Here is a 24,794-nt window from a genome sequence, read left to right as displayed (position 1 = left end):
AACCCACCCCGAAGCATGCCGGGTCCCGACCAGAACATCGAAGGCCTCATGACCGAAAAGTCTCTCAGTCTACACGACGGCGCGGCCGTTGCTGCTGCTGCTGCGGCGGCCGGCGTCAACAAAGTAGCGGATGCGACGCTGAGTGAGCAGCTGCCGTCCTATCACGATGCAGTCGATGCTCCAACTTCAATCGACACGTCCGCCAACACAGTGGCCAGGCCGACAGGACAGCAGCAGCTCGACCTCATTCGGCCCATGAAGAACAGGCCTTTGGTTGCGGGCGATACATGGTATTTGGTCAGCCGAACGTGGTACCGTCGGTGGAACACAGCCTGCTCCGAGCTTCGCGACTCGGATCCTGCCGAGAAGGTCGACGTTGCCATTGGTCCCATCGATAATTCCGATCTCCTCCACGAAGACTCGAATCCATCTTTCGCTCGTCTCAGGCAAGGCATCAGCGAAGGTATGGAATACGAAATGCTTCCCGAAGAAGGCTGGAAGCATCTCGTCGATTGGTACGGAAGCACTGGACCGCTCTTTGCAAGGACCGTCATCGAAGGTCTCAGCCCTGGCCAGGAGAGCGTCGAGTTCTATCCGCCCATCATTCGCTTGCTCAAGCTAGAAAGCGACGTCACCGTCTCAGGTCCAGGGCCGGTGTCGTTCAGCTTGTCGGTCAGCGCAAGCCTAGCAGAGCTCAAATTAAAGGCAAAAGAACTGTTGAAGCTCGGCGCAGTCACCGACGTCGACATTCGATTTTACCACTATCCCGAGCCGATAGCAGGCGAATTTGACATCGGACTCGTTCATATCAGCAGGGTCGAGGAAGAGGGCGTCGACGTGATCGACGCAAAGGAAGACGAGCCCGACAGCTATCAGCCCAATGTCACACTGAAGGCGGTCGGCGTGGAAGAGATCGAGGTGTGCCTTGCCGTCGAGACACGGCAGTCAGGTCGATGGCAAACGGACCCGGCACCGGCGGCTCCATCGATGAAGGGCATCTTTGCTCAGCAGGGCGACTTCTTCAGCAACCTCCAGCAGAACGCGGCATCACCGAGCACCAACGCGGCCCAAAGCGCGGCAGGCGAAGCGCAAGGCCGAGTGACGAGGTCACAGACCGCAATCGATCGTACTATGGGGCGGTCTCGTGGACTCCGCGGTCTCAACAATCTCGGCAATACCTGCTTCATGAACAGCGCTCTGCAGTGTCTCAGCAACACCTACGAATTGCAGCAGTACTTTGTCTCGGGCGCCTACAAGGAGGAGCTCAACACGGATAACCCACTGGGTATGGGCGGTGCCATCGCCGATGCCTTTGGAAGCCTCATCACCAACATCTGGAACGGTCAGGGTGGCTCCTTCTGGCCTCGAGAGTTCAAGTATGCCCTCTCGCGGTTCGCACCGCAGTTCAGTGGTTACGCACAACACGACAGTCAGGAGCTACTTGCCTTCCTTCTCGATGGTCTTCACGAGGATCTGAACCGCATCCTCAAGAAGCCTTACATCGAGGCGCCGGATTGGGAAGGTGGCGACGAGAAGGACCTCGTGGCGTTCGCCAAGCGACAGTGGGACATCTACAAGGCTAGAAACGACTCGGTCATCGTCGACCTTTTCCAAGGCCAGTATCGCAGCACGCTCGTCTGCCCAGTATGCAGCAAGGTGTCGATCAAATTCGATCCTTTCATGTACCTTACTCTGCCCATCCCGAACAAGAAGATGTGGCGAGGGCAGGTGTACTTTGTTCCGTCGGACGCAAGCAAACGGATGCGAAAGTTCCAGGTCCAGCTGCCAGCAGGAAGCACCGTTAGCAAACTACGACAAAAGGTGGCAGCGCAGTTTGGCGTCGAGACCAAGCGCTTGGTGTGCGGAGAAGTCTGGCATCACCGCATCTACAAGTGGATCGACGACTACGAGCCACTGGTGGACATCAAGGAGGGCGACTTTGTGTACTTCTGGGAAGTGCCAGCCGCGCCCCGCTTCTCCAAGCAGCGACACTACCGTTATCATCGAACGATCGAAGATGCCGAAGATGCGTTGGATATTCCGGACGAAGAACAAGCGATCCTGCCGGTCTTTGCCAACTTTGCCAGCGACGCATTCGGTGCTTCCTCGAGTCAGGCGTTCGTCAGCCGTCGTGCGCGCTCCGACGCTGTCGGTATCCCCTTCTTCATCTCTGTGCCCAAGTCGGAGGTCAACGACGTCGGTGCGATTCGCAAACGGGTCGTGGAAGGCTTTACGCGATTCACAAGCCAATCTAGCGATCTCAGCAAAGCTGTCGAGGAAGCGGATGTTGCTTCCACTGCTGCCGCGGGTCAACAGCCTACATCGCACATCTCGGACTGGGAGATGGTCGACGACGCGGCTACCAACAATGATGCCGTCGAGATCGTGGCGCCCAGCAGGACAGACGACAGCGATGTCGTCACCGAGATTCGAGAGGACGGCGAGACCGTAGTCGTGCCTGACATCACCACCTCCTCGTCATCAGGAACCGAAACGCCCGCTATCGTCTCTTCGAACACCTCGCTAGAGGAGCCAAAGGCAACTACGCACGCGCAGGCCCAGCCGGTCCTGCGCATCCGCTTCAGCGTCGCAGAGGCTGGACAGGGTCTGCCGAAGGGGAGCGAAAGCAACGCGGACAATCTATCTGAGGATCTAGAGGAACGTCACTCTCGTCTGGCTCAGCGTCAAACCAAGGCTTCCAGGTCGTCCGATCAGATGTCGATGACAGAGGATGACGACGACGACGAAGCTAAGGATGCGGCGCCTGCCAAGGTCATTCCGCTGGTGTACACTGGCGGCGCCATCGTCGTCACGTGGTCTCAGTCCATCAAAGAGCGCGGTCTCTTGGTCGAGTCGGATTCAGCTCAACTGTGGGGCGAGTATGAGGAAGTGGTCGACGAGGCCATTCGGGAGCGCGACAGTGCCGGACCGGCTCGACCCAAGATGCTATCGATCGAAGACTGCATGGACGAATTCACCAAGGAAGAGCAGCTCGGTGAGGACGATCCGTGGTACTGCCCCACGTGCAAGGAGTTCCGCCAAGCCACCAAGAAGTTTGACCTCTGGAAAGCGCCCGACATCCTTGTGGTACACCTCAAGCGCTTCAGCGCAGGTCGACACTCGCGGGACAAGCTCAATATGCTCGTCGACTTCCCCTTGGAAGGGCTCGATCTGACCGAGCGAGTCGAAGGCACGCAGGCGCTGCGGAGGGTGCAAGAGGAAGCGAAAGAGAGCGGAGAAGAGCTGTCGGAAAGCATGCTGGGATCGGGCATTCTTCGGCCGTTGGAGGACAATGACGATGCGGTCGCCGTGGATCGTCCGATCTACGACCTGTATGCGGTCGACAACCATTTCGGCGGGCTTGGCGGCGGTCACTACACTGCGTTCGCAAAGAGCCCATCAGATGGCAAGTGGTATGAGTTTGACGACTCGAGTGTCCGACCCGTAGCCAACCCGGAAACGGTCAAGAGCTCTTCGGCGTACCTGCTGTTCTACCGTCGCAGGACGACCAGACCGATCGGAGGCAAGTCTCGACAAAAGTTCCAAGAGGCCGCCAAGACCAAGGCGACCGCCGCCGAGCAGGAGGGTGATGTTGATGTTGTGGCACCAGACACTCAGCGCAACGTGACAGGCGAGGACTCGAGCGACTCGTCGAGCGATCACACTCCGGACTGGTCGATGAACATGCGCAGCGGTGCGGACGACAGCATGGCTGAGCCAGCGGCGGGCTGGTCGAGCCTGGGCAACTCGCCTGCCTCGTCGAACCGTGCGCCGAGCCCGATTAGCGACACCGGTCTCGACTCTCCTTGAGCTTCGCGTAGCTCAACCTTATATCCCCGCAATGAGATGCATTCAAAATCCGGACATACATGGGAGCAACGTCTGTCTGTCGAGTGGGTTCGAACAGGGTTGGCTTGATGGACAGCTCCATTCGGAAGAAAGCTTCCTGGGAGGGACCGCGGTTCTGCGAACCTACCGCGGAATTGGCCCATGGTCGGTCAACCGACTGTGCTTTGAAGCTTGAAGAGAGCGGTGAGAACGGTCTGAGCCCCAAAGATCCACATGGACACCTCTTTACGTTTGCAATGCGCCTGTCGGCCACCTCGGGTGAGGGGCTAAGCGAAGCTCGCCTGCTGCCGGAGTTTGGTCGGGCTTGAATCTCCCGTCTCGCCAAGTCTGTTGCTATTTTGGTGATGACCTCGCGTCGGCCCGGTCGGGGCACTGCTAAAGTCTCGATGGCTCTCGACTGGAAGAGCAAACTCGTTCGATGATCAAACTTGCCAGGATGAGGAATCTGGTCGTCGATATCGCACAGACCCGATATGAGGCGCGCGGTGGAAATCAACGGATCGGGAGCAGGAAAGGCGCGTGTCGCCGAGGCAAAAGACGGCTCGGGCATTTCGGTCAAGAGACGCGCTGCTCAGTCACGCAATTTTGAACACCAGCCAAAGGGAAGCGAAAAGTGGAACCGGACTCGGTAAAGTCGCTGACAACAACGTCAGTACCGCAATGCAAGCTTTCAACATCGGCAGATCAGCCATCTCCCCCCTTGTATTAATAACTTAAATCAAACGATTGAGTGCGGTAATTTGAAATTGCGCGCTGAAGGGGCTTGCGATCGGGTACCGCGTCGCCTCGTCACGCTGACTGATCTGCTCTTCCGTTGGGGCTGAGGATCGAGCCTTTCGGAAGCCTGTCCCACGCTTGTAAAGGAAGGTCAGATTTTCAGCTCGATGGCTTGCTTAAGAAGGGGCTCGTGCGCATCCGTTGGATCGACGGCTGATCCGTTGTTAGGGATTTGAGTTCAAGAATGAAGTGTGGGCTCTAAAGAGTAAAATGTCACCAACGAACGCCAACTGATGAGTCAACTTTAAATTTCGCTCCCACGCCAAGTCCTGCGCGAGGACACCAGTGGGCTGAGCGAAGGCAGCAAAGGGACAACGCCCGAATATGCCGTGGGATGCACAAGGCCGCCTTGATGGTCGGCGACAAAGAGACCGGTCAAAGTACTGGATGGACCGAACCGATGACTACACCCTTGAAAACGTTGGGAGAAGAAAAGCTTCTTTCTGGCCGTGCCGTCTGCTGGCTCTCATGCACCAAGTCTCATCGAGCAGCGGACGGATCTAGACGGCTCACCCTTGCGAGTGGTAAGTTGCGTAGCCACAGCGTGCCCAAACGGAGAAACAAAAACATTGAAAAACATCATGAAACGCAAAGAGACCGCCTGAGCACTTGAAACCGAGCGATCAACAACGGGTAAACAAAAGGCCGGGCACATGTCTGGTCAGCGTGGACTGGGACGACAGGCTGTCTAGGCGGATGTCGACACTCCAACCGGCTTGCCTATCTCCGCAATGCAACGAGGAGCGCATTGGCAAACTCAGCAAGTGCCGACCGACGCTGGCACAGTTCCGATGACTCCGATCCATGGCATAGCTTTTCGGGCGGTGCGAAGGCCTCCTGATTCATGAAAGGAGTGAGCGAAGAGTAGTTTCCACGGCTATCAAAAGATGAATCATCGAGAGGAGGAACAGAAGCATAGCCGATGCAAGGCGGCATTTTGGCGTCGACGCGATGGCTGAGCCTACATTCAGCGCTGCATTTCCGGTTTGATTCTGCACGAGGGCGCCCTCATCATCTTCGAAGCAGCACAGCGGCCCACTTCACGAAATGCTCAAAGCGATGAACAAAGCTGTAGGAGGAGAATACGAGGACCCAGATGAAGGAAACAAGCGACGGCGCGGACGCAGGACCGAGCCCATCGACGTAGAGTGTGGTATGAGCGTGGGCGGAATTGTTTCACAGCAGAGCAACCTTAAGCTGCCTCCCACTTTCATCCTGTTGGTCTAAGCGTGGTTCCATTCAAGTCCCGCACCTTGCTCTCTTTCCTCCATTCACGATATTCTCGCCCGCTTCTCTACCTTTCCCTTGCTCCGAGACGTTCCCGTCACCCTCTTCCTCTGTCCACACTTTGCTCACAAAGCTCGTCGCTCATCAGCCGAGCTGCAACCTCCGCTTCAGACCCAGATCTTCTTGACCTTGATTCCGTGCTGCTGCCCTCAGCGAGCTGCTGAGCTTGCTTGGACTCGAGGACGTCGTCGCTCCTTGAAGTTACATTTGCTGACATCAGGGCAGGCGCCGTGGATCGCTTCAGCGGGCTCAACTGGATCGCAACTCTTTCGAGTCTCAGTTCGGAGCTGACATCCGTCGCGCCGTCCTGCTCGACTGTGGGGCAACGCTGAGCGCCCCCTGCTTTCGTCCACCGAGCCCGTCTCGGCAAGGGAAGCACGGCTTCGCTTTGAGGTGCAAGATCTGGGCTTGAAAACGGGGTTGCGAATTTGATCGTGCCTTCATGCCTGCAGGTCCCTTCCTCGCTCCGCGTTCAGGTTTACCCCATTTGTTCTCTCGCGGATACCTGTCTCTGACGTGATCAGTCTCGGAAAGGGGTGCATCCATACGCCGCTGCAAAGAGGACAAGCGAGCCAGTTGGGTCGCGACTCACACGTGCAGCCGAACAGCCCTTGTCGGCGGAGATCTTCGCCTTGGCATCTTTCGATACAAGGCGGACAGCTGCTGCTTCTGCGAGGTCAGCTTTAGCTTGAACAGAAAGTCAAATGGTTTCGAAAACATTCCTGTACCGGAGCAGCAGAGCTCGTCTTTCCGCCTTCGTTCCCACCATCTTCCTGCAAGCTCGCCTCTCGCCAGAATCCAGCCTCGACGGACATCGACGCTTCCAACCCAACAATCCGGCAGAGGTCCGTTTCCCCGGCCCTTCGCTCGCATCTGGGTCCTGATTAAGCTTCGACTCGGCCGTCAAGCTGCTGTTGTTTGGCTCGAGAGCATCCTCAGAATCTGCTTGCAGCTGGTCAGCTCTCGGTCTTCGCCTACATCCCAAAAAGCATACTGGTGGGTACTGCGTGTCGCTTCCCGTGTCCTTTCCACAGAGCCGTACAAGATGTTCCGGGTGGGGCGGCGTCATTTGAACTGGTCTGGTCCACAGATCGACCTGATATGTTGGGGCTTGAGTGGTGGAAAAGGTGCGTTCGAGAGCCGTGAATTTTTTCTCCCTAGCATGGCTTGGCCAGTCGCGTTGGAAGCAAATCGCGTTCCGCTCGCTTGCGCAGCAGTCTCTCAGCCTTTGAAAGGCGAGCATTTGTCAAGGCGTTTCGCTCATTGGACCATTACGCGCACTGAGCCTCGTTTCGCAACGCTGCTTGGGGAATTGGATGCGGAGAGTGTCCTCCTGTATCCTATAGCCCCTCCCCATCCGACCGGCTTGCTGCTCCGAATCGAGCACCGAGCCTTCCCCTGGCGGTCGGTCTCGGTCCTGTACGACCGACCATTCCCAGACAAGCCAGAATCATTCGTGGCCACCATGAGCAGGGCATCACTGCCTTTCCGGGATTCGGGCGCTTCCGATGATGACCAGTGTGGTGCAGCTTTCCCCTCTGGACCTTCAGCTTTGGATGACGTGCTCTCGTGGTAAGCCATCTTTCAATACTGCGAGACACAGGATGCAAAGAAGGAAAAAAGCTCGACGTGGGTTTCACATCCGAAGGTCAGTCGGCGAGGGTTTGTTGTCTTGTCCGCGTACAGCCGTCCTTCCGCGCTAAACAGCGGAGGAGGGTCAGTCAGCCGATTATTTTGATTCGAAGAAGAGAAAGAGCCGCCTTTCCCCTTTGAGAGGAACGGACATAGTGGTACAGACGGCCGGGTGGACGGACGGATGGACGGAAATACTGTAGACAGATGGTTTGAGCACGCTTCGCATATGCAGACGCCGCCGCATCTGCATTTGCGTGTCACGACATAGGCCGGAGACTCGCCTGTAGCAGCGAAAGGGACCGATCCATTGCGTCGGTTCTTCGGTCTCCTTACACTGCTGCTGATGTGCCACGAGCATCATGTGGGTCGAGTATGCCGGTCAGCCCATCAGTCACCCCGACAGCCACTCCGCGTCGGAACGCGAGTCTGCGCCGGTCTTCTCTCTTTCTGCCTTGCTGAGCTCTGCTGCTGCTACTCGGAAAGAGGCGGCTGCATGCCACACTACAGCCACAAGCTTCGCACCCTGCGAGGCGACGCAGTGCCCATGCATCGCATTCCGCCTTGAGCTCGCCTGTCCCTCTCACCGTTTTCAGAGTTGCATGAATGCTGAATCTATCCCGACGCCTTTCTCTCTCAAATGCCACACTCTTTTCGACGCTCTCCCCTTGCCCTCCCGACAGTCTCATCCCTTCTCTCTAGAACATCACGCCTCTCCCCTGTTCTCTCGTTGATCGATCTCACTGCAAAGCATCCGTCTCAGCATCCTCAGCACACGTACGAACGTCTTCTCTCACGACAACCATCAACCTCTCGCGCCGCTTCATTTCAGTAGTCAACATCTCTACCCGCATACAGCCGCGCCAGTGGGAGCGCCGATCGAGCTTCGGATTCCCTTTCTTGTTGTCCCTGCACTGCTCTGAAAGTGCACGCCTTCACTTCCGTCTCTCGTCATGCGCAGTTCAGTTCTGTGCGCAGTCCCAACCTCCTGACAACACGCTCAGCGACCCTCGCATTGTAACTGAACCGCGCAGCGAAGCACTTCATTTGGCCCAGCATCAGTCCGAGACGACTCGATCAGCTGGGCGGCATGTCGATACGCAGCTCTGAGCGAGCATCAGCAAATCAGCACGCCGATTCGAACAGAAGCAGCGCGGTAAAGTCACAAACTCCAGAGGAGATGAGCGGACAAGACGCCGCCGAAGCTTCTCTTGCTCCCTCAGGGAGTCGTGGGCCTGCTTCCGACAACTACGATCCGAGTAAGTATCCATGAGCCCAGGCTCGATTACCAGCTTGTGCTTCGGAGGAGCCGTCTTTGCTCATTCGCTCGACGCTTTTCAATGCTCATCATTCACTTGACCAAACAGACGTACCTCAGCGTCAGAGCATGCGCCCGCCTCCCCTTCCTACCTCCAGGGCTCCACAACCTCCCACCAGCACATACAGCAGTGACGCTCGTTCGCCTTATTCCGCATCCCCACAGCTTCCTGGATTGAGACAGTTCACCAGGGACACTTCTGATCGTGAGAGACTGGACGACAACCACCGTGCTCACCCGTCCTCGGACCGCTCGAGTGATTCCTCCTACGGCACTTACTTGCAGCCAGCTCAACAACAGTTCCGCAGTCCCGCTCCCTACCACCGTGACGATCGCACTTCGGCCTCAGCCAGCCCTCGTCCTCCGCCTGGGCGCAGTATTCCGTCCTCGTCCACCGCGAGCAGCGAAGCAATGTCTCTTCACGAACTGCGCACTTCGCCTTCGGCTCCTCCGCCCGTTCTGTCGGGTCTTCCGCGTCATTCGACAGAGAACAGGTAAGTGACATACTCATCGTGGTGATCGTCGTGGGAATCTTGAGGTTCAATTTCTCACCACTGCGGCACTGTCGGATTGCTCCCGAAACAACAGAACGTACAGGCTCATCATTCGTCAGCAGCCGCAGCAAGGCCGACTGTGCGGACTCGGCAGTAAAGACAAACGGCCCTTGGACCCTCTGCCCATCCTTCAGCTGCGCATCCTCAAGCCGGACGGCACCGAAGACGAAGAGTACGTCCTCAGCCTCCCCGTGCTCGCATCTCGCTACCAGGTTACTAACTTCTCATCCCTTTGCTCCTGCTTCGACAGCGCCGAGAACAGCCCCAACCTGATCCTCCAAGTCACCCTGCACAGAGAAGATCCACTCACCGGCACGCACACGGAAGCCGTCTTAGTTGACACAAACGACATCGCCTACCCGATGACGCGCATGCTCGAAGGTCGACTCGTGGCATCAGCCAACGTCGCTCGCGACCTCGACGGCTCGCGCGCCTGCTTCTTCGTCTTTACCGACCTCAGCATCCGACAGGAAGGGCAGTTCAGGTTGGCGTTCAAGCTGCTCGCCCTCGCACCACCCGGCGGTGGAGTCCTAGCGGAAGCCCTGACGGAACCGTTCACCATCTACAGCCCGCGCCGCTTCCCAGGAATGACTGAGTCGACCGAGCTCGCTAAGCTTCTCGCCAAACAGGGAATCCAGGTGCCGCTCCGAAACGACGTGCGCAGAGGGCGACAGGACCAGTCCGATGTCAACGATGATCTGGCGCGAGATTGAGGAGGAGTCGCTCATCAGAAGGCCTGTCTTGGTGGCTGACGAGGCTACAACCCACCCCAAAAGCATGCAACACGCAATCTAATAACAAAACGTGTCCCTACACCTGCAGCTCCGAGAGCGCTTTCGTCAGGCGACGAGCCTCCAGAAGCGCTATAAGCGCGCTATTGAGTCCTTCACCGACGCGACCGAGGACATAGGAGCCCAAGAATGCGGTCAGAGTCTGAATGAGAGGAGAGACAAGGTGCAGTCATGGCGCGGCTTGGGTGGAAGATGAAGGTGCGAGCGGGCAATTGGGTGTGAGATCGCGTCTAATTTTGCTGAGAAAAAAAGACCTTGCGGCAACAGTCGACAAGCATCGTTGCGAATCGCGCTTGGGCGGGGATCCGATGTTTGCCTTTCGGAAACACTCTTGCCTGGCCGCACTCTTGGCTCAGACGACCTTTTGAGTGTGTCAGCACAATCAGCTGGGTCGGATAAGGTGCATCAGCCCGCTGTCTGATTGAAAAGGGAGGGAGGGCTCGAGCCGTCCGCGGCTGCAAGCAATCGACCGCGTCCGTGCAAGCTGCCTTTCTTTTTCACGCACATTGATGGGCCAAGCCAGCACTAGTGAGTCAAAAGGACCAAGCTCAGCCAGCAATGGTGAGTGAGAAGGCATCAATGTTGGATGCTGTCTAAGAGAAACAATGCAAGGAGGTAATGAGGATCTCAATGCGGATCTCGAGCGGCTGCAAGGGCGACGGCAGAAGCTGAACTCGGTCAGTCAGCCGAGACGCCGGGCGGGAGAAGCAGAGGTACGCCCTGCCTAGCAAAGTGGCGCGAGACATCCGTAATGTAGGGCGCCATGAAGTTGGCTCTTTCGACCACCTCAAAGGTGTTTGTTTCGACGCTGGCCAGTACGCCTTCCTCGATGGCGCTGATGCCCGGGCTGCACACGACATCGACATGGAGAGATGGAATGGATAGGAGGGATAGGCGGTCAGAACGAGGTTCACGCTAAGTCAGACGAACAACGGCGGGAAGTTAGGGCAGGGGAGGAGGTGGTGGGGGTTGATGCACTTACAGAGGGAGCCGCATGAGGCGGCAAACAATCCTGAATTTGCCGGTCGCACGAACGCTGATCTCGGGAAAGAAGAAGTAGGGCTTTTCGACATCCTCTTCTCCAGGCGGGGCCTTGTGCATCTGAGGACCGGCGACGAGGGTGCCGTAGAGCATCCTGACCAGCTGTGACTCAGTCGTGGTTGGCGTCGTGCTGGTGGAGGGCGGCTCCATGGTCGAGGCCGACTTTCGACCTTTGCGCGATTTTGCAGGCGAAGGCGGCGCCAGGGTCGCTGTCGGAGCAGGCTCACGCCTCAGATCCGCAGCCGCACCTTGCTCGTCCACCAGCGAACACTGGCAGATCAGAAAGGGCAGCTCGGCAGACGCCTCGATGGACTGCCCATCCGAGGTGGCTTGGAGCTCGAGAATGAGCGGCGGAGCGAGCGCGGTTCGGGAGAGAAGGTTGGCCCCGAACGCAGAGCCGGTGGTGGGCTGCTGCAGCAGGCGAAGGCGGTACTTTGGAGTCGAGGCTGGGCTGGAGGAGGCCATTTTGAGAGAAGGAGAAGGGGTCAGTAAGATGAATGGGGCGGATCAGACGGACACTCGAGGAGAGGATGGGTTCAAATAGGCCACCGAGCGACGCGGAGGAGAGCAGCATGGCCTCTTCTGATCCTAGCTCCGTAGGCGGCCAGAGTTGAGGCAGACGAGGCTCCAACATCATTGGCGTTGGGTTTGGACCTTGTTGGGGCCGTCATGACGAGCAAAAGGTGCGGACGAGGACCCAACGAAGCGGAACACGTCTGCCGGGATGAAAACCACCCGTATTGTCCGTACCGAAACAAAAAGGTACGCCCGCAACCTCATTCTTCCAGGGGACCGGGAACCTCGTGATCATCATGCAAGACTCACCTGTCATCCACTAATTCGGTCTTGAGGCCTGTAGCTCGATCAGCTGATCCTTGACGATCCTTTTGTCGGTTTGCGCAATGAAGAGCTGAGAGGCCTGAGCTGGTCGCATGTGCGATTCGAGATGAAGAGGGGGTAGGCGTCGATCCTAGTGCGTGGTTGGACCGCTCACTATCGCGCGCCTCACAATCGCCGTGTCGATGAAGTGATTGCTGCGAGATGGTTGGCGTTGACTTGACAACAATGCTGCCTTGAGAAGGCGGAGCAAGCATCAGACGCCGGTGACGCCCCTGTTCATCGGACGAGAGGGTGTCGCTCTTGTCGCGATGAAGTGGGTGCGCAGGGACCGACTCGGTCGACGCCTTCACACTGCACCCCACTCCATTGTTCGTCGTGTCTCGCAACATGGTGCTGGCTCTCGCTTCATACCGAGCAATGGTAAAGGATGATGCCGGTAGGTGCAGATCGACAAACCCCACCTGCGCCAAGGGACCGATGCAAAAACAGGTGATGTCGACGAATCAGTCGATGTGAACGATGGAGTAGCGTAAGCTCGATGCGTCGATCAGCCCTTGCCCCCTTCTCCTCTTCCCGCAAGAATCTCGTGTACCTGCTCGTACGATACGATGTCAAATCGACGATGCAACGATCTGACCGAGAGGTGTCGATGCTTCCGTGGACAGGAAGGCTTCAAGTGGGCACGCACTGAGCCTGCGGTTTAGCGCCTCATGAGACGCATATCAGCAGACTGGGCTGCTTTGCAATCCGTAGTAATGTCCTTGACGGATGCAGAAGCGTCTGCTGAGCAAAGATAGATGGACCGCGGCGACGACGAGCCGAACCGGATGCAGGAGGGGCAAGACGGTAGCAGATGCCTAGAGCGAAGTTGTGCGGGGGCTGAGCTGGCGAAAGGGATGCTGGGTTGTGGGCTGCGTCTTATATAGAGTGCCGGGAGACGACGTTGTGAAGGCGAAAGAGTTGCAAGATTGTTGTTGTGCAGACTCCTGGTGTCGATGTTGCGCGGTTGCCTGACAACGGTAGAGCTTTATCAGGACCTCTATGTGTGGACGTTCAACGCTCAGCTTTCGGAAAGAATCAAGTATGTAGTGTCGGATGAGCGGATGGTAGCGAGGAGGAAAGATGCACACGGGATGAGCATTGGTCAGAGGTATAGACAGAGAGCAACAATCGAGAGACGCCGCGGGTCGTCAATGCACCGAGTCGCATCGAGAGCGTGCCTCGTGCGACCAAGCCGAGAGACCCTGCCTGGGGCAAGGACACTCGTGGAAAGGAAGCCGGCCACGAGATAGCATGTGATCTCGGCAGGAGAGAGGACGAGCGCCTTACGAGAGCAGAGGGTCGGAGTTGGGACAATGTGCAGAGGAAGGGCGACAACAAGGGCATGGTTCAGGTCGGGTCGCGTATCCGACTCGGGAAATGAACAAGGGACGGCGGGTTGTTCGGTGTCTCTAGTACAGCATTGCCAGGGACTGGCAAGAGATCGTCCGAGCTGTGAGTTGGTGCCTTCAGGCAGTGCAACTCACGTTGGTTCGCGACCGGCCAATTTCAGAAAGAAGGAAGGGGCAGCATGAGGCGGGCCAACCATCTCCGCAAGCGAAACTTGGTGACGCGAGAGAACCGCTTCGGGAATGCCAAAATGGGCTTACGGCACGGTCGGAATCGTGGGAAACGGCAAAGGTTGCGTGAGAAATCTTTCGCATGAAAGACATGACGATGAGCTCGCTATGCAAATACACAGTAGCTCCAAACGGGGCTTGAAACCGAAGCACCTCGGCGCCGATTTGACTCTGGTCTATGCCGCCCTCCAATCCCTCTTCGTGGCAGCGCTGCGTTGCCCGCGGCGAATTTGAGATCTTCCATCCGGTTTCAGACTAAGCTACCCTGTTCCGGTCCGAAGGCGATCGTTGATGTGTCACCACCTAGTCGAATCCAGCTGAGCTCAGTTGCTGACCTCTTCCTTCTGTGATGAGCGACCGAGAGAGGAAAGGAGCCCAGCAAGGCCGGATTATGCGCTCTAATTGCCGAATTGTTTTCAGGCACGGCGCCCGCAAGCGAGACAGGGCGAGATCTCGCGTGTCTGTTCGACATGACGCCTGACCGACGCAGGGCCTCGAGTCGCGGCAAGGCGCAGTCTGGGGAGCCCTCGGTTGCCCTATTTGACTCAAGGCTGAACGGAGTGAGGTCGACTAGCATTTGAGTGTGGCTGGCTGCTGCTCCCTTTGCATGTGGGTGCAATGACCTCGTTGCATCAGTCGCTCGCTCATCGTGGTCAAGGATGCTTCCGTTCAGAGCAGGTCGTCGCGCAGCACACTGCAAGGTTGGCGGAGAATGCGCCATTGTGTCTGTCACCTTTGGCATCGTCGCTTAGCTGCACGTCGGGCAAGGGTGAAAGAAGTTCCCACGACGAGGCCGGGAGAACAATGGGAAGCTAACCTAAGCCTGAACGAGTCCCCGACTGTCGGGCCAGCCCATCTACACGATGTCATAGTTATTGCTTCTCTGCAGTATGCACAGGGTGGTGCAGCTGTCAGGAGCAAGACCACACGCAGGCACAGCACAGCACAGAGTACAATTGGATAATTTTAGCCAGCGGGCTTACGTTCGGAGCCTGAAAATAAATTCGGAGAGCTGACTTCTCAAGGATAAAGTGCAAAATAGGCACTCCCTCTCGCGGTCCGGTGTCTTGAAGCGAGGCTACAGTAGGCGCAGGGCTTCGATGGCCAGCTGATATTCGCTTCGGTCTCGGTTTCGCGGAGATCAACGGTGCGCGGCTCTTCCGCTCGCATACTTGAATCGTGCTTCCGTCGGGAGAGGACATCTTTAGGCTAAATCCGCTTCAACTTACGCAAGCAAACACCACAGCATCCCTTCGAGGCTCATCCAACGAGCGTCAAGGCGAAACTTGCCCGAAAGACGAGCAAACGAAGCCGATTGTTTGGCTCCAAGTCGGGGATTGCAGCGCGGCTCTGCAAACAATCAGATCGACTTTCTAATTTGTTAAGCAGTGCGAGACGAGGTATCGGCAGCTGTACCGCCTCGTGAGAGCTTGCCCGCTTGGAACGGGAACCGCTCGATGGTGTTGTTCGCAGAGCGGGCTCGTGTTCACAGACGTCTTGGGCACTGCTGTACCATGGCATCCGCGTGCACATTCACGCATTCAGCGCCTGCAAATGAAGCGAGCTTGTCGCTGCCATGCAAGCGAGGTAAGCTAGCAACCATTGTGCTTGCGATCATAGCGATGGCAGACGTTGCCATGCACTGCGTCTCGTCCACATGGGCGCGAGAGAGGTACAACGACAACAGATGCCCAGTCGATCGCTTCCATTGAGGGCTCAACAAGAACAATGACTTGACCGACGATCGGGATCATTGTTCGGCTTCTGCAAGCGACCCGGTTCATTGTGTCAGCTCCCACCGCTTTGACCCGAAAACGCCCAACAATGGTGGCATCCTCCAGCGTGCATATCCGCGTCCAAGAACAATGGTGAGCTGGTAGAATGGCTGCCAAATCGCCCTCGGTGAGTAGATGGCCGTGGAGACCGAGCCGCAATCCAGCCTTGTCCGGACGCCGAACGAGAGAGGCCCTCGTGTTAGCACGGGCGCCCGCGTTCGGAGACCTTTTGTGGCAGAGGAGCTCGTCCATATGATTCTTTCTTGGCTTGGGCTTGTGTCTCAATGGGACATGCCTCGAGAGAACGATGAAGAACAAAGCATTGTGCGCTGCTCAAATGAAGTCAAGTGGGGGCTTCGACTCCTTTTCGGTTCAAATCACAAGAGTCACAGTCAGGGGTCCAGTCACGCCTGCGAATTGGGAAAAGAAGCAAATTTCACGGCTGCACGTCCTGTCTTCAAACAAAGCTGCTGCTGCTGCGCGCCCGTGTCTCTTCTCCGATCCGAGGTCCCTCCATCCGCTTTCGCTTCTACCACAGCGCCAGCCTGACCGCGCAGAGACCCTGATCATCACTTTACCTTGGTATTGCTACTCTCATCGAGCCACGTCCATCGACGAAACGAAGCGGCCGCCTTCAGATCTGACAACAGCTGTTCAATCCATCACCTTTTCCTCCTGATGAGTCCCAACAGCATGACGATCCTAGAGAGTGTGCTCGCATGGCAAACGCGCCTGGTGGCCATCCTGTCAGCGATGTTAAACCACCACGTTCGCGCTCAGGACGACGCTGAGCCTCATGGTACCATACAAACCTCCAGCTGGCACACGACGGATTGTCCTCGAACCTCGAGCAGGATCGTGGCCATCGTGATGGCTCTCGCTCTGACCTGGGCTCTATTTGAATACGTTCAACTCGCCTGGATGCTTATCATCGACACCGAAGCGGTGCACATCTGCTATGAACGACACTGCTCTGTCACCCGGATGAGGGAGGAACGAGATCGCGATCAGCTCATGAGTCGACGACGAGCAGCGAGTGAAGCGGCACACGCGACCAAAGACATCGCTGCTACCCATCACGGCACGACCTGGGAGGATCCCATCTCGACCAACATGCTCGTGACGCCTCCGCAGCTTTCTGATGATGACAACGACGGTGAAAGCGATGATACGCACCGAAGTCAGCATGATGTCCACGAGAGCACTTCGGCCGAAACCTCGATCTGCGCTTGCCAGGAGGAAGACTACCTCGTAGCACTGGAGGACGACGTTCGAAAGCCCTGTGTCGCGGCGAGCGCATGTCATCCGATCAAAGCTGAAAGTGCCATCAAGCCGTCGGATCAGGCGAAGGAGAAAGCTCGCGCTTCCGCCGAAGACATCACTCGTCAGCAGGAAGGGGCGCTTCGTCACTTCAAGGATGAGCTCGTGCCCGCCGCTGAAACCACTCTGTCCGATTGTCTCTAGGCTGAAAATCCCGACGTGACCGATCGACATCACCACGCGTATCAACCTTCATGCATGAATGGCCCAGACGGACCACCCGTCATCTTCACTCCGACCGAATCATCACGATGACAGAACGGCAAACATGCATTCGAATGCAATCTCATTGCAAAGCCAACCTACAGGAGTGCGAAGGACGCCACAATGTGATGCACCGTTTCTGCGTGCACTTTCGTAAGGGAGTGATCCATGAAGCACGGCGTAGCTGACTGCAGCACGGATGCGGCCAATGCTGCAGCTGGGAATGCAGCTTGGACGGCCCATCGGGTTGCTTCCGGGTTGCGCTTCCCTAGCTCAATGTACAGCGCTTCGACTGCACGCAAGATGGACGGCGGCTGACGAGCGTCCAGCAAGTCCAGAAGGAAGGGTTGGCCGGTGATGCTCCACGCTGCGTCGTCTGGAATGCGTGCACCGACGTGTCGCACCACGACGGTGAGCGTGGTAAGAATGCACAGTGTGAGCTGAGCCGGCAGGCTGCTTGCCGACGGAAGGATGAATGGCGGGCCGAGATGGGTGTGCGGTGCTGCCGAGGTGGAACGCTGCGATGTTGCAAAGTTGCTTCGGGACGTTGCCGACGAAGTGTGAATCAGGTCCGTGATCGGCTTGTCCGAGGATCGCTCGCTTTCCGATTTGAGCAGAGCTTTGCTTTCGCTCGTCACATCGCCCGTCACTCTGCCTGCTGCACCAGCTGACGATGACTGAGCAGTGCCACGCCCCGCCATCCGTGGATCAAACTTCCACCTCATCAAGGTCAGCAGCTGCTCGAACCTCGGCCAAGCCTCTTCCACCACCCTCTTCCCCACAAAGTCGGGCACATGCTCCGCTGCCACTTCGACAAACCTTGCTGCCGCCACCCAGACTTGAGGATCTCTCTCGACGAAGCTCGCCTCCAGCTTGGCAAACCACGCATCGTCACCACTCCTCGCTTTGGCTCCGATCGCGGACGGATCGAGATCGATGATGGGTGAAAACTGCGTCGATCGGGAGGCTTTGACAGTCGAGTAAGCGGGACCGAGACGCGTCATGACATACGGCCAGGCGGTATTGACGATGGGCAGAAGCTCGGCGGTGCGTTGCTGAGGTGCGAGGGTTTCGATGCCGTGACGCAGAAGACCGAGGACGCGACTCCGCAGGATCGGAGAGGGATGCGTGAGGAAGACAGCGGCTTTGGTCAGGATTTGCGATGCCACTTGCTGACTCTTGGACGGCTTCTCTTCCTTCTCCTCGCGATCGTCTTTGCTGGCTTGACCGGCTTCGCTCGGTTCGTCGAATGCCGTCGGCTCGCCTTTGCGTGCGGCCAGCCATGCCTTGAAGATTTCCACCTCGTCACTCTGTAGTTCGAGCGCAACAGCCGCGATCTGATCGATCTTCTTGGGTGCCGACGGCTTGGATGCTTGCTCCGTCGCCATGGTCTCGAGGATCGAATCAAGCACCGCGAGTAGACCGTCGCAGATGGAGGGATGCTGATGGAAGCGATCAAGAGCGTCGAGAATCTCGTCAATCGCATCTTCGACCATCGGAATGATCTCTGATCCGAGAACACGGATCATCTCGACCAGCACGAAGGGAGCTTGCTGTGCCGAAACCAGTGGCAGCAAGACCGCCGCGCCCTCGGTACCGTCACCGGCGCCACTCGTCCGTGTCACAGCCGCGCTAGATCGAACCGACGAGTTGGGAGCCATATGACTGTCTGCGAGTGCGATGGCTCGGAGCTCCTCGTCGAGTCCGCTGATCAGCCTCTGGCACGCCGAGCCGAGGATGTAGTCGGCCTGGTCGAGCAAACAATTCTTCACATCAGCGTAGGCCGTGTGGAAGGCGATGTCCTTCATCGCCGAGGCAGACGCTTGTCGTACCAGATCCGACGAGGCTGACGCGGAAGTGGACATTCCGCTGATCAGCGGATACGACCCTCGCAGAAGCAAGGGACGGAAGGACTGGCCGAGCAGCTTTGACGTCGAGCCCAGGAGTGCAAACAGTAGAGCATTCGATAGGTCGACCCGGCGCTGCGCCTGTTGGTATCGATGCTGCCCTGCGAGCTGGATCTGCGCTTGACTTTGCGGGCCGCCTGACGCCTTTGATAGATTGGCTGCGCGAACGAAGCCAAGATTGAGGGCTGGCCCATGTCGTTCTGGCGTCGACGTTTCGATGTCTTCTGATGCTAGGGAGAAGCCTTTGACTCGCTCGACCAGCGTCTGTTCGGAGGCGCCGTCCTCCGCGGGGCCAACGTCACGTGGAGGCTCGGTTCCAGCATCGCCAACTGACCGTGCGGACACTGCATCGGCTTGCTTGCTTTCGACCAAGCTGGACCTCGCCCGGATCGCCTCTTCCGCGTCGCCGTCGAGCATTGCCATGACCTGGCTGAAGATCTTCTTGCCGAGCTTGTGCGCCGCTTTTCGGGCCTGCTTGCTCGCCTGCATTGCTCCTGCGCCTAGGTCGACGAATTGCATGCCGAGCTCGAGATTGTCTAGACAGCTGCTGACGCCGCGCAAGACGTCTGCGGCAAGCACGAGCGACGTCAAGCTCTCCTCACTGCGCTGAATGCCTTGGATCAGAGCGCTTTGGTCGGTAATTCCAGACTCGACTCTCATGGAACGCAATCGAGCCGCTCTGTCGACTAGAACAGTGACCAACGACAAGACCTCGCTGAAGTCGACCTTGGCACCGGCGTTGTTGCGGCCGGCCTTGATCTCGTGGATGAGAGACAGGACGAGCGATCGTCCGATGGTGAAGAACATCCGAGTCAGTTGAGTGGACGTACTCGCTTCGAGTCCGGAAAAGACAGGCTGCAGTCGCCATGTCGTCACGCCGAGCTCCGCCACTTCTTCGACGTGTTCCAGCCTGTCGATCTTGAGAGGACGGATCAGTCGGGCGAAGGCTTCCTGCATGTCATGCGCCAGCTTTGTCAGGCTGGCACCTCCGCTTCCAGCGTCCACCTTGGCGTGCTTGCCAATCCGTCGAACGAGTAGTTCCAGAACAGTGCTAACACGCAAAGCGAGTCTTGATACGCTAGCATCGTTGTGTGCGACAATGCCGGGAGGAAGGCTGTTCAGTGCCTGCCTTAGCACCTGCCACATCAGAGTCCCGTTCCCCATGCGTACGAGCGTCGATGAGTGGTTGAGTCGCTCGTGCTCCCCTGCTCTCGTTTGCAGCGCTTCGAAGGTAGCTCTGGCGCTCTGGGAGACAGAAGCAGAGTTGTATTGGGAGGCGAGATCGACGGTCCACGCGAGCAACAGATTGACGCTGGACGGGCCGGTGCCTTCAGCAGCAGCCGTGCCGTCTTTGTCGCCGGAGGTAGCCTCGAGTCGAGCCATCCCTTCCAGCTGCTCGTCAACCCAAGCGAAAGAGCCACCGCATTCCGACAGGAGCACCAGTGTCAAGCGGAGAAGGGCTTTCTGAACCGAAGGATGGACGGATGAAGGCAACAAAGTGCCTGGTAGAGAAGGCTGTGTAAGCGGAGCGAATGTTTTCAACGCCAGATGGACCTGAGCGAGCGTGGACATTGCCCACTTTGCCTCCTTGTCCACTGCTGGCTCTGCACTGTCGTTCCTTGTGGCCGAGTCTTTATCGACGTTCTCTTCCGAGGGTACGTTAGCCGGTTCAGAGACGACATCCTCGTCGCTGTCTAGCGCGGCAAAACCCTCGAGAGTCGTCATCCTTGTCGATGTCTCGGGCGTGTTGCGTTGGAGAGGTCCTCGATGGGCAATTGCATCTCGCAAAGCTTCATCCGACAGCGTCACCCGGAAGAGATCTCCCAGCAGCTCGATGGCTTTCGCTGCGACGGGGCTTGGCGTTGGTTTCTGCTTCGTCGATCCTGGCGTAGACTTGATGCGGCTTGTAGCTAGACGTGTCAGCGTAGAAGTGATTCCAGGAAGAAGCGGGCGAAGGCGTTTGGCAACTTTTGCTCGCGGCGGTGTATCGTCAGATTTCGAGCTTGTCGATACAGCCTTGGGTATGTCGATGTAGAACAAGGGCGGGACTTCAGCTCCGTTCGCCTCGGTACGCGCCAAGAGAGCCTGACAAACACCACCGATCCAAAGGAGCAGAGCGCTGTGCGCCACGCTGACGGCCGCTGACCGTGCTTCCATGCATTCTTGGGACGACTGCGCGATGTCGAAGCAGGACGAGAGGACGAAGCTGGTGGCACCTTTTGCGACTCTCTCTGTTGAAGCGTACGAGAGATGTGCTGATGTGGGATACACAAGGACTGCCTCGCCTTTCGAAGAGCCGACGGCAACTTTCTTTGACGCCGATGCCGATCTGCCGGCTGCTGGCTCTTGGTCGTCCAGGTCTGGCAGATCAGACACGCCGTCCCACTCCCACTCGTCCTCCTTTGCTTTTGCCTTGTTCGCATCCGGACCTGTAACCTGCTGAGCTCGAAAGCGCGGCGATAGGAGTTCCGTCAGCACTCTCAACGCTGCGACCTTGACCTCGTCGCTTGCGCCCGACCTTGCCTCAGCGTCGACCTTGTCCTTGCTGGACGGCGCACCAAGTACCGAGCTGGCGAGAATCACGAGATCGCACCACACCTGCCAGCCCTTGCCCACTGCCGATTTCTCCGTCTCGCCGACCCATGCCGCCCACCACTGGCTGCACAGGAGCTCAAGCACCTCCAAGGTGGCCTCACATATCGAGTCTGGCAGGCTGGTGATGCCCTTGGGTGCAGAGCGAATGAGCTCCGAGAGTGGGTAGAAGATGTAGTTGACCAATGCGGGTGAGAGGGCGGGCTGCGTGTCGGATCCGATGAGCCTCGACGTAGATGCGGTTGGCTCGCCATTGCGGAGAGCGCGATCGTCTATATTCGTGATGAGTGCTTTGAGGGCAGCTTGCAGTCGACGCAGGCAGGCGACCACCTGCTGGGTCTGCACAGGCCCCGTCGAGCGTCCGGCGAGGGAGAGCAGCTCGACACATGCCGGCTTGAGGCGCTGGAACGGCGTCTGCGCGGCAGCTTGCGGGTACTGACGCTGGAACGGCCCGCTCGTCGACGAGAACATCTTCCAGCGACTGTGCCCTGTGACGCTGGGCTGCGGTTGGTTGAAGAGCGCAGAAGAAGAAGGGCTCAGGGTCCAAGGTCGTTCTTCTGGTCCATGGAGGATGCCCGACAGCCGAAAAATCCGAGCGTGTTACATTTGGCCAACAGGGTCTTCCCCACGCCGATAAAGAAGGGTCCGGTGTTGGGGCAACCTCTTGTCGATCTTCCAGAGGATCTTGCTTCCCTACAACAACATACCGACACACGACACCTCTTTGCCAAGATGTCGACCACATCCGCTTCCTTGGAGGGCGCAGTGACGCTGCAGCAGATCAACGAGGTGCACGCAAACGTCCTCGACAACAACCCGATCTACAAATACCTCCTTTCGGACGTGAGTACTTGCTCTCCCCAATCACGTTCTCATCATCTCAACTGACAACCACCCCTTCTTGGTTCTCCAGCTGGAGATCAAGGCCGTCCAGCCGGGCTACATCGAAGCCCACGTTCCCGTCTCAAAAACGCTGATGAACAGCAAGAACATCCTGCACGGCTCGACGTCCGCCACGATCATCGACTGGATCGGCGGCATCGTCATCGCCTCCACCTCGCCCGACCGCTTCACGAAACGAGGCGTCAGCGTCGACATCCACGCAACGTACGTCGGCGCCGCCAAGGAGGGCGATACGCTCATCATCAAGGGCAAGAGCAACAAGGTCGGCCGGAATCTTGCGTTTATTGATGTTCAGATTCTCGGCAGGAAATCGGGCGGAAGGGAGACCGGTGAGGACGATAGAGTTGTGGTGACGGGATCGCATACGAAGTTCGTCGGATAGATGCGGAACTGCACCGCCCAGCAGGTGGGGCACATGGCCGAATAGAGAGAGCGCAACTCTCACAGTGCAACAGAAGCTATCACGAATAAGACAGATCCGTGATAGGATGATGCCATGAGACGGCAGCTTCATTCCAATGGCGGGTATATGGAGAGGAGCCAGGTGCTAGCAGATGTGATCATTCGTCGACGACCTTTCGCAGAGCTACGGCACTGCCGGCGCGGGCGTCGACCCCGTCGCTGGGGCAGCCGACATCTGCGGCGTCGCAGTATACGCAGGCAGCTGTCCACCTTCACCCTTGGTTGCTGCCGACGAATCGACGGTTTGTGTCCTATCCTGAGCCTCACTATTGGCAATCGGATAGTCTTCGACGGGAAATGCGCCCTGTTTCCAGCAGCAATTGAAGCGGCAGCAGTTGTCGGCGCAGGTGGCGTCCGTGCCGTATTGACCTGTTGCGTCAAGGTAGAAGGTCAGTCAGAGCCGCGACTTGGAGAGGAAGCTGCATGGGCACATACGGGTGTTGCAAAAGGCGTACTGGATCTGGGCGCAGATGGCGCCGCAACAACCACCACAGAGTACCGCGCCGGCTTCGTCCATCGTAGCGCTTGTCTTTGGGCTCCACGCTCGAGGCTAGGGTGGCAAAAGCGATGGTGGCAGCTCGACAAGAGCGAGCATCTCGGTGTTCTCGAACAAAGAGCTAAGCGAGCATCAGGTGCTGTATCAGCTCCGGCGGAAGATCCCGATCTCGTTCTAATGATCCTGGGATCTACGATCCCGTGGCGGAGACTCGCACGAGAGAGGCACGGAACGACCCTTGCAGTCGTTGCAGCCGCCCCGCCCGCAAACGTGTCCACTCGCAAAGAATGCAGGAAAACGCAGAAACGAACCGCAGGCTCGCGTCCCAACTCCGAAGTCTTGGCGGTCCAACCCGAATGAGCCACACTCGCCGGGTGCCTGCGGGCTGTTTCTCAAAACGGTCCAGGGGAACCCGCTTACGCCAAGAAGCTCGGCCCCTTTGTTGATGGAGTGACTGTCCCCTCGCCTGTCGTTGTGCCCAATTTGATCCGCCCGCAGTTCAATGGTGCGAGCGAGATGGACGTGGCTCGGGAGCAGCTCTGACAGGAGAATGAGGGTCATGAACGGATGAATTCAGGTGGCGAACCCTTTTGTCGTTTCAAGCGAGTCAACATTGTGAAGGATTGGCCCGATCGGTTGGAAACCCCCTTCGCGAAATGAGCTATCGGAAACGTCGGGTGGATGGGAGACGGCCAGTCTCGCGTCGCACACACAGCTCGAGGGTCCCCATCGCTCGCTCTCCGCCGGGGACCCTGATTGACGGGCGCGGGTGCCTGGCATCTCGACGCGGAGACCGGCCAATCAATAAGGCGACACTCTTCCGATCCGTGGGAGGGGGGTAAGCAAGCCTGTGACGTGGCTGCAAGGGCACAAGCACCTCAGCTGAGACCTGTGATAGGGAGGAAAGCTTGGCGCATGACGGAAGCTGACCTTGCTTTCTTGATGATCTCTGCACACCTGGCTGACCCCCTTCGTTCCATATCCTCACTTCCGTCACATCCGAAGGCGAATCATGCAATCGTGTTGACATATTGCAAGGCTGTCGTGTGTCTGGGCATTCGACTGAGGAGGGACGGACCTGCCATTTGTGAGAGATAGCAGGGCATGCAAGAGGCGAGAAAGCACGAGAGTGGGTGGATAAGGAGTCCGCCAGCTCACTGGCTTGGCATTCGACCCGACCAAGGGATGATTGAGCCCAGGCACGTTCGTTTCCTCAGCAGAGCTGCACTCGGATAATGCCATGCCACGGTCGAGGCAGCAGACCAGTCGCGGCTTTGCGAGGCACGAGGGCGGGACAGGCGGCCCATAAGCGGCGGTCAGATCCCTTAGCATCGGCTTGGCATCCAGGCCGCTGATGAACACGGGCCAAATGCCTTGACCCACATCCCTCACATTTCACCGAGCGAGCTCGTGCTCCGTCCACAGTG

General features: G+C 57.8%; 7 protein-coding genes across 7 annotated transcripts; 4 read left to right on the top strand and 3 right to left on the bottom strand.

Annotated features, from left to right (window-relative positions):
* Positions 1-15: 15 nt before the first annotated feature.
* On the top strand, positions 16-3,810 carry PSEUBRA_001346 (Peptidase C19, ubiquitin-specific peptidase, DUSP domain protein; the record flags this gene model as incomplete). Its single annotated transcript, XM_016434592.1, has 1 exon — positions 16-3,810. The coding sequence occupies one exon, from the start codon at positions 16-18 to the stop codon at positions 3,808-3,810; it is 3,795 nt and encodes a 1,264-aa protein (XP_016294007.1).
* A 4,915-nt stretch (positions 3,811-8,725) lies between these two features.
* On the top strand, positions 8,726-10,130 carry PSEUBRA_001345 (Velvet factor; the record flags this gene model as incomplete). Its single annotated transcript, XM_059464570.1, has 4 exons — positions 8,726-8,804; positions 8,913-9,357; positions 9,452-9,589; positions 9,668-10,130. 4 exons carry the CDS (start codon positions 8,726-8,728, stop codon positions 10,128-10,130), a joined length of 1,125 nt encoding a protein of 374 aa, XP_059320858.1.
* Positions 10,131-10,886: 756 nt separating this feature from the next.
* On the bottom strand, positions 10,887-12,343 carry PSEUBRA_001344 (Velvet factor; the record flags this gene model as incomplete). The annotated part of the gene is made up of 3 exons (XM_016434584.2): positions 10,887-11,055; positions 11,191-11,700; positions 12,075-12,343. 3 exons carry the CDS (start codon positions 12,341-12,343, stop codon positions 10,887-10,889), a joined length of 948 nt encoding a protein of 315 aa, XP_016294005.2.
* A 4,154-nt stretch (positions 12,344-16,497) lies between these two features.
* PSEUBRA_001343 (uncharacterized protein) lies at positions 16,498-16,947 on the top strand (the record flags this gene model as incomplete). The annotated part of the gene is made up of 1 exon (XM_016434605.2): positions 16,498-16,947. The coding sequence occupies one exon, from the start codon at positions 16,498-16,500 to the stop codon at positions 16,945-16,947; it is 450 nt and encodes a 149-aa protein (XP_016294004.2).
* Positions 16,948-17,105: 158 nt separating this feature from the next.
* PSEUBRA_001342 (Armadillo-like helical) lies at positions 17,106-21,977 on the bottom strand (the record flags this gene model as incomplete). Its single annotated transcript, XM_059464569.1, has 1 exon — positions 17,106-21,977. One exon carries the CDS (start codon positions 21,975-21,977, stop codon positions 17,106-17,108), a length of 4,872 nt encoding a protein of 1,623 aa, XP_059321143.1.
* A 261-nt stretch (positions 21,978-22,238) lies between these two features.
* On the top strand, positions 22,239-22,791 carry PSEUBRA_001341 (Thioesterase superfamily; the record flags this gene model as incomplete). The annotated part of the gene is made up of 2 exons (XM_016434597.1): positions 22,239-22,349; positions 22,420-22,791. 2 exons carry the CDS (start codon positions 22,239-22,241, stop codon positions 22,789-22,791), a joined length of 483 nt encoding a protein of 160 aa, XP_016294001.1.
* Positions 22,792-22,995: 204 nt separating this feature from the next.
* Positions 22,996-23,388, bottom strand: PSEUBRA_001340 (uncharacterized protein; the record flags this gene model as incomplete). Its single annotated transcript, XM_016434579.1, has 2 exons — positions 22,996-23,240; positions 23,307-23,388. The coding sequence occupies 2 exons, from the start codon at positions 23,386-23,388 to the stop codon at positions 22,996-22,998; spliced, it is 327 nt and encodes a 108-aa protein (XP_016294000.1).
* Between the last annotated feature and the right edge of the window lie 1,406 nt (positions 23,389-24,794).

The sequence above is a fragment of the Kalmanozyma brasiliensis genome, assembly GCF_000497045.1.
Source record: "Kalmanozyma brasiliensis GHG001 unplaced genomic scaffold PSEUBRA_SCAF13, whole genome shotgun sequence".
NCBI lineage: Eukaryota > Fungi > Basidiomycota > Ustilaginomycetes > Ustilaginales > Kalmanozyma > Kalmanozyma brasiliensis.
Note: the sequence above shows the minus strand (reverse complement) of the source record. Positions and strands in the feature narration are given on the sequence as shown.